Genomic DNA, 12,316 nt, shown 5'->3' with positions numbered 1-12,316 from the left:
TGAGTCTGTATCGATGTAAACTTCAGCTAAATTATTTGGGAAGTTAATGATATGACCTATCTTTACATGTTCTGAATTGTGAATATAAATGAATCGCGACGCTCCTTTTATGTGCATCTAAAAATTTTCTATTTGTGTAGAATCATGTTTCGAATCAAATAGATATAAATGTTGATGTTGGATGGAGAAATTTATTTTAAACAATCATATTCCAGCTTGAAATTAACAGTCTAAATGATGAATAAAATCATCATTTTTGCGATTTTTTTCAAAATTATCGTTAAACAAAATAAATTGAAATGTTTTGCATGACAAAAAGCATCATTCGAACAGCATTTTGTAATTTTTTAGTGGAAAAATATTGAGAAATAAGTCGGTGAAGAGGTATTTTCGGGAACGCTTCTAAAAAATCATGATTTGCGGTGTCCACTGTATCTCAGCGCAGACTAACCAGAAGTGAACAAATGAACGCAGCATAGTTAGAGTAGAAGTTTTTCTAGACCCCAACGTTCTTCTTTGATTTTTTTAAATTTTTTAATTTTTGGTGGTTGTTCAAAGTGAAAACTACGATTTTTCACGAAAAAAACCGCCGTTTTGAAGCTATAAAACCTCCCCAAAGTAACAAACAATGAAAAGGAAAACGTCTGGGGTCTGGTTTTTTATATGTAGAAAGTGTGTGCAAAATTTGAAAAAAATGGTTCAGTAGTTTTTGAATGACGATGGACACGGACTTTCAAAACCTGCTTTCGAGCAAAAAGCGTTTAAAGTGTTTTGTCTATAAAATCAATGGAAACAATTTATTACTCAAGGGAGTCCGTAGGGTCTAATATTTTCAAAAAATCATACTTTTTCTTCTATAATTTATTATAATGAAACATTTCAAGAATGTTTTGTCTAGTTTTTAAGTCAATCGAACCAGAAGTCTTGGGCCTGTGCGTCAAGCTCTTGTCCCTTCGCAGTATGAGATAAACAAAAGTAAAGGCCCATAGCTTCCAGAGTTTCGTTCCGATAGGCTTGAAAATTTCACAGAATATTCTTGAAATATTTTACTACAAGAAAATATAAAGAAAAAAATAAATGCTTTTTCAAAAGTGTTAGACCCTACCCGTCCCTTAAGTTGGCAAATAATCCAGGTAAATTAGAGCCAAATCCAAACAATATCATCAAATGTACTTCATCAATTCAACGTCACGTCGAAATACTTCCAGAATACCTATTGGAAAGAGTTTTATTTGATTTCGCCTTTTCAAATAGGCTATTACACTCAAGACACGGTTCATACCCTCTCATTTTGCTACTAACACAGAAAGCGATAACACCCAGTCGACGCCATTCTATTGACCAAATCGACGAGAACATTTCATAAGGGCACATAAACCAATGAGATATTCTCTTTGTTTACTTTCTCTTCTGTTAATAACACCTAAATTTTCACGTCCACTTACCAAATTTGCATATAGAATGAAAGAAAATATCTCCAGCTTTGTAATAGTATCATACATGCAACGAACAATTGCGTAATAACGCAGATATAATCGAAAGAGAAAGTAAACAAAGCGAATCTGTCAATTGTTTTAAGGCCCTTTTGAAATGTTCACGTCGAAATATCATCATAAACGCTCGGGGAGGCACGAGATAGGAACTTGTGAGGACTTAGTCGACTCCCTTTTTGACAACCACGGATGAATTATGATTTACTAAAACCAAAATCATCGTAGTTTTGTTTTGTTTATTTTGAAATATTCTACAAATTTATCTAACCGTAAAAACGCACAAATAAATAAATCATTCTATTATTTAAAATATGACCTGCTATTCCAATTTTCTTTAGGGAGAAGAAATATGGTGGCTTAAACCAAAAATTATTTTTTCTACTCAGGAATATAAATATCAGTTTATCATCCAACTATTCGAAATTTACATTTTGAAAATCATGGTCTATAAATAATTTACTCTACACAGCGAAAATCGTAAAATAAAAGATTGAATATTCTGATACATTTTTTGTTGAATTTGTGACACTAAACTTTCTGGATTGACTCAACCATAGTTTGTAAAACCTCACATGTCAATTTATAACAATCGTTTAAATTTCATCTGCCAAAACGAACCCAATTTTTGAACTAGAAAAGCAGACATGCATATAAATTTAACTTCTACTTCAGATCACTGACACTGATCAGATCGGAAAACGACGTCTGCTTCGATGGAACTTCAGGTGCAACATCCAACGGCGAGTGTCGTTTCTGATTTTTCGGGCGTTTGCCGTGAGCCGAGGTCTTCTTGTAATTCAGGTACTGATGATCTGGTTCTTCCTCGCTCAGGTGCGAATCGGTTTTTTGCAGAAAAGGATACTGCTGCTGGTTCTCTTTGGTAGCTCCGGATGAGAGAACGATGACCTTTTTAGAATTGAAAAGCTTGACAAATTGGTGCGGTTGCGTTTTCCGATGGAATGCATCGTTTACTCACCGTTGGTGTGTTGTTCGTTGAATAGTCCCGGATATAATTCTGCAGTACACTGAGAAAGAATAAAAACCCGATAAAGGTTAATACCGCCACCGATGCTCCTTTGAAGCGGGGCTTGCCGAACTTGGCATGGGGAACTCGAAATGGAAAGGGTGGCGGTACAGGGGGACCGCCGGGGAAGAATCCAGGGCTACTTCCACCATGCCAGAAGTCTCCGTCCTCTTCGTAAACGTCCGGCCCGGAACCGGGACCATACACCGGATATTTGACAAAGGGTTCATGATGAACTCGCTGGTTAAGAGTCGCCATTGAAGAAGGCGGTCCGGCTGTAGTGGAACTTCCCATGTTAGCAAAGCGTTGCAGAAGATGCTCTGCCATGATGATGATGGGTAGCGAAAACTAGTTTTGCGATTCTTGATAACGTAAGTCTAGTGATGTCAACGTTCCAGCAGAAACTAACCAACGGCTTCAAACAGCAGAAACATTTTACTTTCGATCGCATCAACCGAAACTCGCTGACATGTCACGGTTCAGCTAACCATCCGCTCTAAGAAAAGGAAGAAAACTCGGTTCCCGTGAAACTATTCACAAATTTGATTTCCAGTGTCTGCAAACAATTTCGTCAAATTAGAGAGAGAAACACAGCATGAAAGGGGAAATGTTCCGTCAAACATGCACTCTAGGCAACGATACGCAATGCAGGTGCAACATGCGTGAAATTGACGAAATTATGACAAATCGCAGCGTGAAGTTTGGTTCAGAAGGGGTTTTGTCATCTCTGTCTGTTGGTCTTCGCTTACTAGCAGGTTTGGTACGGCGATGTACCGTGTAAAACATAAATCTTTACGTTACTTCCTCTTCAAACTGCTTGAACACATATTGAACGTATTGGTTCAATAGCCTTTTCAAACTGGAAAATGTGTTCAAGAAATCCAACTTAACTATTTCGAGAATTGGCAGAAATAACTTAATATTAGATAGTCCGCACAACCTAAGCGAATTATTGTTCCGTGATAATGCCCGAAACCTGCTAGGCACAATGCTCAATCTTTATCCTTTTCAACAAAGGTCTGTTATTTCTAAGATCAGAATATTGTTAATGTTTAATAGAGCATAATTGGCCTATAACATCATGCAATGGAGTGGTTTCCAATTAATTGTGCTTGGCACTTACACACTATTTTTTCTCTGTGAGTCTCGGTAAAATCATTGCCGAGATTTGCACCGCCGAGTACTCGGTAAACAAACGCAAATCGGCGAATTGCGGTAATCTCAAATTTGACAAACGTCAGTTATTACTGAAATGATCAGCAAAAAGTTTACTGTCTGTTCGGTATAAGGATAAAATGTACACAGATAAAAATATTTTGTGAATTTACATCTATTTTCATGCACATATTTGGAGCAGGTAGTTAAACATAAAATTACTTTGCAATTCTGTAGGTTTCAATATAATTTAATCGCAAACTAAGCGTTAATTGAAATATACGGTTATATTCATTGAAAATTCAATGCAATCCGATTTACACCGATGGAAGTTTTCAATCAAAATTTCAATTCAACCCATGTCTATTCCATGTTACTATTGATTTACAGGTCGTGTAAATTTCATTATTTCTTTCTGTGTATACCAAGTTTGAAATAATCTTTTCTTTCAATAATTTGTTCTAAAACGAATGTTGGCCTTGACTTTTTGGATAAAATATCAGTTTTGATCAATTTTTCATCAATGTTTGATGGAAAATTGTTTACATTTTATGAATGTAGATTGCAATTCCCTAATAAAAGAAGTTAGCTACTTCAATGCATTTGTATTATATCGCTCTACACGAAATTAACAAAACTAAACATTTTTGTTAAAAAGCAGTTCTCCGGGAAAAATAAATAGTTTTACAACAACCTTCCATATCCATTGCCTTTCACGAGTTAAATTAAAGGTATTTTATTTCGCAATAATTTCTACAAGTAGTTCTGTAAGTGATTGTTTTTAATTTTTTATCGAAGATGGTTCGAATTGTATGCTCTGAATATCCATTGAACTTTCCAATTTCGAAAATAAAGTTTTTCTCTTTTATTGCACCTTTTTTTCTTAGGGCAATTAGAATATTATGTGAATCATATGGTTGAATGCTGCTATTTTGTGTTGATGGGAATGATTAGAAGTATTTGGAATGACACGGTCCGTATTGGTTGGCTTCCTATATATTTCGAATTTGCTCCCTGCAAATAAGAATATCTAAAATCCTTCTTAATCCACCTAGTGGTGTGATAATGCCTTTCTCTTTTTTCATAACAGTCTCATGAAAATATATTTCATACCTTCATTGAATAATTTTGGACACTAATTTTGACACCAATTGATTCAGATTGATTCAAGTAGTTCACAAAAGCATGCTTCAGTGTTTATGTCACACAGTCAGCATCATTTTTCCAAACTAGTGCTTGACATTTGTGTTGCCTATTTGTATGAGAACAGTGATGCTAATCTAAAAAAAGCCTTCTCAGTCCACTTAGTGGAATTTTCATATATCTTGAAAAATGACCATAGGGGGGAGTACATGAAATTTTCGAAATCGAAAAAAAAATTTTGATGCCAAAAAGGCTTAGAATTGCATGAAACGTCGAGATTTAATGTCATCTCTAAAAAAAAAATTTTTGAAAAAATCGACTTTTTGGGACTTAGAAAAAATATGAAAATTCCAGGAAGTTGATTTTTTTTAGATAACACTAAATTTCGATGTTTCATGCAGTTTTAAGAGTTTCGGCATAAAAAAAAAGTTCGATTTTGGAAATTTCATACTAATTTCTCCCCCCTATGCACAGTGGTTCAAAAGCGCAATTTCACGCTCTTTTTTTTTTTTTTTTGTTTCGATTATAGAGACTTTAACATCTTAGGTCATTCGCCTCTTCGGACCAGAAAAACTTTCTGACCCTATGTGCGGGGTTGGGAATCGAACCCAGGCGGGCTGCGTTAAAGGCATCGACTATCCCATCACGCTATACCCGTCCCCAGAATTTCACGCTCTTAATTGATAACTCATAGGATCGTGGTTTTTTAGGTACAGTATCTTCAGAAAAGTTGCTCAGAATGATAGACGCCATCTTGCGGCAAATTTTGTTTATGTGATTAATCCCCCTAAAAGTGAGATAAAAATTTTATTTTAGCTCAGGGCCAACATAGGGGCTAAGTTACTTCGACAAAGTTGTGCAGAAAGTTATTTCAAACAAGTTTGCTGAAGGTACTCTTCCCGTAACTTGAGTTTAATTCATGATATAATGTATTTTCTGAAAAGGGTTTCCAAAAACCAGTTTTTGTAAGAAGACATATATATTTTCAATTTATATGAGTTTTTCATGTTATACAAAGTTTTTTATCTTTAAAAACTACACAACTTTCTCGAACATACTATGCTGCTATCATTTCAGTTTAATGAAATAGAGCAATTTTTCATGTTTTTTTACATAAAATTCTAACTTGTCTATTATCAAAAGGCGCAGGAAGGTGCAGATGAGACTACTTACATATTAATCTGCTTCAAAAGAGCTTTCATACCGTGGTTGAATTACTTCTCTGCGATCGTCTGCAGACGAGATATGTTCTTTTCAAATATCCTTGTCCTTGACATTTGCAATGATAAGGTTCATTGTATTTCAGATCAGATTTCAGTAATATGGTACTTGCCACAAAATATTATTTTTTTGTGCACATTGAAGTCTATAAATTGAATAGTTTAGTAACTGTTTTGTCACGACTTTTAAAAAAGTCTTCATCAAATCGAACTAATGTCATCTTCTGGTAGAGAAAAGTATGATCAAAACTCTTTTTTTAGTTATTTGTATTTATTTTATGATAGCTGACAATGTTCTTAACCAGCTAAAAGACTCTTAGCATCGTTCAACAGATTCTTCTTGGACTGTTTTGGCCATTTAAGAATATTTGTAACCAAAGGATCCAATGAAACTAATTACCAATTCGTGGGATCCCGATTCGTAAGTGATCTGGATTGCTCGCGTGTATAATACCCCCGACATCTGTATAAAAGAAACTTCTTAATCATTATGAACAGTACAATTTAGCAAGCGTTTATCGATCTCCACTTTAATAGAGGATATTTATCCGCAGAGCTTTTCTAGAGAAAAAAACTTATCAAAAAATGACATAACGTAATTCGACATGATAATTGCTTTTTTTCAAAGTCGTGGCTTTTTATCTCACTTTTAAAAAACGTCGGACAGTTACTTTAAAAAAAAACCGTCTGTAATTATTACTAAACTTTTCTATTTGTAGACTTTGATGTCTATAAAAACCTTTTATTGTGGGAGTTTCCATGGTAACGAATATATACTGAACTCTGATCTGATATACAATAAACTTCATCATTGCAAATGTCAAGGACAAGGATATTTGAAAAGAACATATCTCGTCTGCAGACGATCGCAGACGAGTAATTCAACCACGGTATGAAAGCTCTTTTGAAGCAGTTTAATATGTAAGTAGTCTCATCTGCACCTTCCTGCGCCTTTTGATAATAGACAAGTTAGAATTTTATGTAAAAAAACATGAAAAATTGCTCTATTTCATTAAACTGAAATGATAGCAGCATAGTATGTTCGAGAAAGTTGTGTAGTTTTTAAAGACGAAAAACTTTGTATAACATGAAAAACTCATATAAATTGAAAATATATATGTCTTATTACAAAAACTGGTTTTTGGAAACCCTTTTCAGTAAATATATTATATCTTGAATTAAACTCAAGTTACGGGAAGAGTACCTTCAGCAAACTTGTTTGAAATAACTTTCTGCACAACTTTGTCGAAGTAACTTAACCCCTATGTTGGCCCTGAGCTAAAACAAAATTTTTATCTCACTTTTAGGGGGATTAATAACATAAATAAAGTTTGCCAAAAGATGGCGTCTATCATTCTGAGCAACTTTTCTGAAGATACTGTACCTCAAAAACCACGATCCTATGAGTTATCAATTAAGAGCGTGAAATTGTGCTTTTGAACCACTGTGCTATGGTGCTTTTTTTTTACACCGGGCAGCACCCCTTAAGCATGTCCGATTTAGCTCAAATTTTGCATGAAGGTTTTTTTCGAGGTGCTTAAACTTTTGAGCACTAGAGCTTAACGAAAATAGAGGTGATCCCAAAATTTTGGCACCCTTAAATATATAAGAGCGATAAAAATCAACGTGTTTTGTCGGTTACGTCACATATACCATCATATCTCCGGAACCAAAAGTCACAGCCATTTGATCTTCGAACTTGATCAAGCTTTCAAACGAGCCCAAGTTTGTTAAAATCAGTTCAGCCATCTCTGAGAAAATTGAGCGCGTTCAAATATCTTCGAAAAGTGCACACACACACAGACATTTTCCGATCTCGTCGAACTGAGTCGAATGGTATATAACACTATGGGTCTCCGAGGCTCCGTTCGAAAGTCGGTTTTTCCAGCAATTCTAATACCTTTCTATAGAGAAAGGCAAAAAGGTAAACTGTTGTCTTCCTCTTCCTCATAGGTGAATTTAATATGTTTATGTAGAGCATTAAATAATTTCTAAGAAGTAAATAATTCGCATAAAAACGAGGAGAGCGGATTACCAATTGGTGCCCCTTGCAATTGTTTTTAAAATTCACCTCTGAATTTGAAATATTTTACATCCATGCAAAGTCGAACTAGGTTAAGATAAGACTTTACGTTTACATTGCATTTCCATAAACTACTACTATTTTGTTGAAGTAACCAATCTTCCAACCGATTGGTTGAGTCCTTCACCGGGACACTTGGGAATAAGGCGGTTACATCGAAAGATACCATCATTTACTGAAGAATTTTTTTGGCATAGATTGGAATTCTTTTACTAGCCATTTGAAGATTTTCTGAGTTGGGGCACACACTAAAGAAATGATTTCTCTTAATTCGTTTATTAACCTTTGGTAGTATTTATGATTTTGGATAAAGAAGGGTTAGAAACTTTGAGACTACTGAGATTGATAACGAAGTTTGGATTGCATTCACAAGAAGTTTATCTACTTTCTTGATAATTTCTAGATGGGGGTCGGCTCTTTGTTTCCTATAAGGGCGTTTATTGATTTTTTGGGTTATCAGATTGTCATAATCTTCTTTGTCCATAATTACCACTTTGTTTCCCTTATCAGCCTTAACATAAAATGCAGGCTTTTTGCGCAACTGTTTCACTAGTTCTTTATCACCCATATTTTGTTGATTTTCAATGAAGTATTTTTAATGACACCAGCTACAATAGTTCTGGCGTCATTAATTTGAGAAATAGAAAGATTACAGTTATTTAGACCTGTTTCTACGTCTATATTAACTTGTTCGACGTTCACTTTAGAAGATTGCATAATTTAACCCTCTTTATTAAACCGAGACCAAGGGAATAGATCTTCTTGGGTTTTCCAGTTACTACCCGTATCCAAGATAAAAACAAACATAGAACACAGTTTACCTCTTCCAGTTTCTGTTACCTTTTTTTTCCTTCTCAATTTTTGTTCCTTTTGTGGCTTATCTGCTTATGTTTTCTACCTAATTACGTTTGTATGAAATGAACTTCACTGCAGCATTCTTTCAATAAACTTATAAAACCGATACACTGAGGAAGAATGTAAATAACACATGGATCAATAAGTCCCGAGACTAAAGCAGAGATGGCGCTCGTAGTAAACCAGTAACCACGTCTTTCTAGAGTACTAACCTTTGCTTGAAACGGGTCAAAATTTTAAGTCGATCCGACCAGAAACAGCTGAGTTATCGAGGTTGGAGTAAAGTCGTTTTGTAGTTTGTTTAAAAAAATGGAAAAAACCGAGTTTCTTGTTTTGATAAAACATTGTTTTTTAATGGGTAAAAACATCGTGCAAGCGAAACAATGGATTGAAAAATGTTATCCGGACTCTTGTCCATCAAAAGCAACGATTTGTCGGTGGTTCGCCGAGTTTGAACGTGGTCGTACCGACACAAATGACGCGGAACGCTCGGGTAGACCTGTGGAAGCCGTTACACCGGAAAATGTGAGTGATGTGAAAAAAATTATAATGAAAGATCGTAAAGTGAAGCTCCGTGAGATTGCTGAGATGACACAGATATCATATGGAAGTGTATTTACTATCCTTCGTGAAAAATTGAGCATGAAGAAGGTTTTTTCCAAGTGGGTGCCGCGATTGCTGCAATGCACCCTGCCACAAGTCGATGAAAACAATGGCGAAATTGAACGAATTGGGCTTTAATCTGCTTCCCCACCCCCCATACTCGCCAGATTTAGCCCCCAGTGACTACTGGCTCTTTTCGGATCTTAAAAAAATGCTCCAGGGAAAAAGATTTGGCTCAAATGAGGAGGTCATCGCTGAAACTGAAACTTATTTTGAAGCGAAAGATAAATTTGGAAAACATGGTATTGAAAAATTGGAAAAACGTTGGAACCATTGTATCACCCTAAAAGGTGATTATGTTGATGAATAAAAAAAAATTTGCAAAAAAATGTTGTTTCCATTGTTAATCTCGGGACTTATTGATCCATGTGTTAAAATTAGTGTAGTACATATTTCGTCCACAATCACTAGTGGCCCAACCTATACTACTTTTTCATTTTTTTTATTTTTGTTAATAACTTTTTTTTGATGTGGAACACATCTTTATTAGGGGTGCAAATCACAAACTACACGTAGAAATGTGGTCAGGTTTTAAACACTTACAGCTCAGTCTGTTTTGTATCAATTAATAATATTATTTCATCATTTGATAGGAAATATTTCTACGTATTGATTTGAATGTTCATAGCCATGCATTTTGAATTGTATATCATTGAAATGATGATTAATAGCTAGCAATGTCCTATTTTGTCTTCAAAAAATCTCCAGCTTACCGGATTTCCCTGCCATAGTCGACGGTTTTGAAGGAGTAAGCGATGTATCAAAGAGAGAGCATCGCTCTGATTGGTCAATCGATGCAAAAGCGAAGCTGTTGGAAGCACGCGAATCTATAAATAGAAGCGAAATTAAAGCTAACGTTTCAGTCCTATTCCTAGCATGCTAGAGGTAGGTTGTTGCTAGACAGCAAGACAAAACCGTGACATAGAACGATTTGAAGCTTCAAGGGCTGATGCCAGTTGTTAGCGTAAAACCGTGTCGCTCGCTGTGCGTATTACATTTCTCTTCATGCTGTCTCGTAAATGTGTAAAATGACTCTCGATGTGGCCGGGTTGCCAAGAAAGTTTTGATATTTTCGGTTACAAGTTTGACTACATCACATAAAATCCAATAAAGCTACCGCTTGTTTGGCAGCCTTGATGAGCCGATTTTATTTCTCTCTCATGTTTCGTTACGTTACCAGGCAGAAATGGTGCCGCCATAGAAACGTACTTACCATTACACAAATAACATTCACTTAATTTTTATCGCGACAACATATATGTTTTTATGCACTAATCGCATCTAAACTAAATTATCTAGACATTGTCAGGATAGATTTTTGATGCTTTTGAAGGGGAGATTTTCAATGAACAAGTTGAAAGTTTCTGTTTTCAGCTATGCAACTCTTCCTTCAGAAAAAAGGCTTTCCCGACCGCTAAAGTCAAACATTCATTCTGAAATTTTCACAGAATAATCTAAACTACATTTCTAAGAGATTGTCTGTTGGGTTTTTTTTATATTCGTCGTTTCTGAGAAAATCAGATTTGAAGCGTGAAAATAGCCCTTTAAAACGCCCTAAAACACACTGGCCTCAGCCCTTAATTGGTATACTCTGATCTTGTGCCATGCAAGCTCGGAATTCCATGTTATGTCGTTTCCCCATGAGAATTTGTCAACTACCTCTGGATAAATTTTGAGTGCTTAAGATTAATTTCTAATTTATATTAGATGAGCTCGATTGATAATGAGAAATAGTTTATCGCTTCAACCGAAATCGCAGAATGGTAGAGAAACCTAACGCTAAAAAACTGCTTGCATAAAAAACTTGAACACAAGCTTGGCGAAGAGATGCTTAATTATCGAATTCGCAAGTATGTACAAAGATATAATTGCATATATTTGGGATAATGGTGTAATTGCGTCGGTCATAAAACAAATGCAAATCAAGACAAATGATGTTCGGTGTTGGTTCGGATTGATTGAACTTTTTGATTGTAGATCATTAGAAATTTTGGTTGCCTTGTTCCACATCAACGGCTCGAACAATCCCATGGGGCTGATCCTTGTAGTTTTTCTATTATGCGCTGCAACTCACTCTAGTTAGAAGTTTCTGATGACGGTAAAAACTTTCAGCTTTTATGCCAATATAAACAAAAGATACAAGAAATATTCAAAAAGTGGTCCAACCTAGAGGACATTCCCCTACTAATGAGATAACTATTCCCTATATTAAATAGATTTAACTCCAACGATTATTTTTGTGATAGATAAGATAGATACCTTACACATTTTTGTATCTTTACACATTAAAAAATCGTTACCTGCAAGTCTGTTCTTTTGTTACCAGTTCAAGTAAAAACGAAATCATTCAGTCCTAATGTTTAACCCACATTGTCGGGAGATTTGGATAACAGTACAAAAGCTTGGTTTTTCTCGCTATGCAGGTTTGTGTCCTTGCTTAAGCTTTCGAGGTGTTCTCGTTCTGTTCCCACTTTCAGGAAACATGAGCTTTGGTAGTAAATGATTACGTCTTGATTTATCCTTATATTTCGACTAGAATTACTCTTCTGCTGCATCAGCTTTGTTATACGAATGACTGATTATTTCGGTACCAACATGTAGTTGGAGCATATCGTACTACAGGCCCTTGCGAATGTTAGAAATTGTTTTCCAAATACACAATAATCGATTAGAACGTTTA

At 35.3% G+C, this 12,316-nt stretch overlaps 1 protein-coding gene across 1 annotated transcript; it reads right to left on the bottom strand.

The window, feature by feature from the left end:
• Positions 1-2,065: 2,065 nt before the first annotated feature.
• LOC131428776 (uncharacterized) lies at positions 2,066-2,844 on the bottom strand. Its single transcript, XM_058592822.1, has 2 exons — positions 2,470-2,844; positions 2,066-2,399 (listed from the first exon to the last, which is right to left on the bottom strand). The coding sequence occupies exons 1-2, from the start codon at positions 2,842-2,844 to the stop codon at positions 2,157-2,159; spliced, it is 618 nt and encodes a 205-aa protein (XP_058448805.1). The 3' UTR covers positions 2,066-2,156.
• Positions 2,845-12,316: the final 9,472 nt, after the last annotated feature.

Source organism: Malaya genurostris, chromosome 1, assembly GCF_030247185.1.
Source record: "Malaya genurostris strain Urasoe2022 chromosome 1, Malgen_1.1, whole genome shotgun sequence".
In the NCBI taxonomy this organism is placed as follows: Eukaryota; Metazoa; Arthropoda; class Insecta; order Diptera; family Culicidae; genus Malaya; species Malaya genurostris.
This window is presented reverse-complemented; position numbering and strand designations above follow the sequence as displayed.

Bases quoted from the DNA above. Each gene is read 5' to 3' on its own strand.
- LOC131428776 (XM_058592822.1), bottom strand. From the start codon at position 2,844: ATGGCAGAGCATCTTCTGCAACGCTTTGCTAACATGGGAAGTTCCACT. The intron at 2,400-2,469 runs GTGAGTAAACGA...AATTCTAAAAAG, and splicing joins CAACGAACAACACACCAACG to GTCATCGTTCTCTCATCCGG.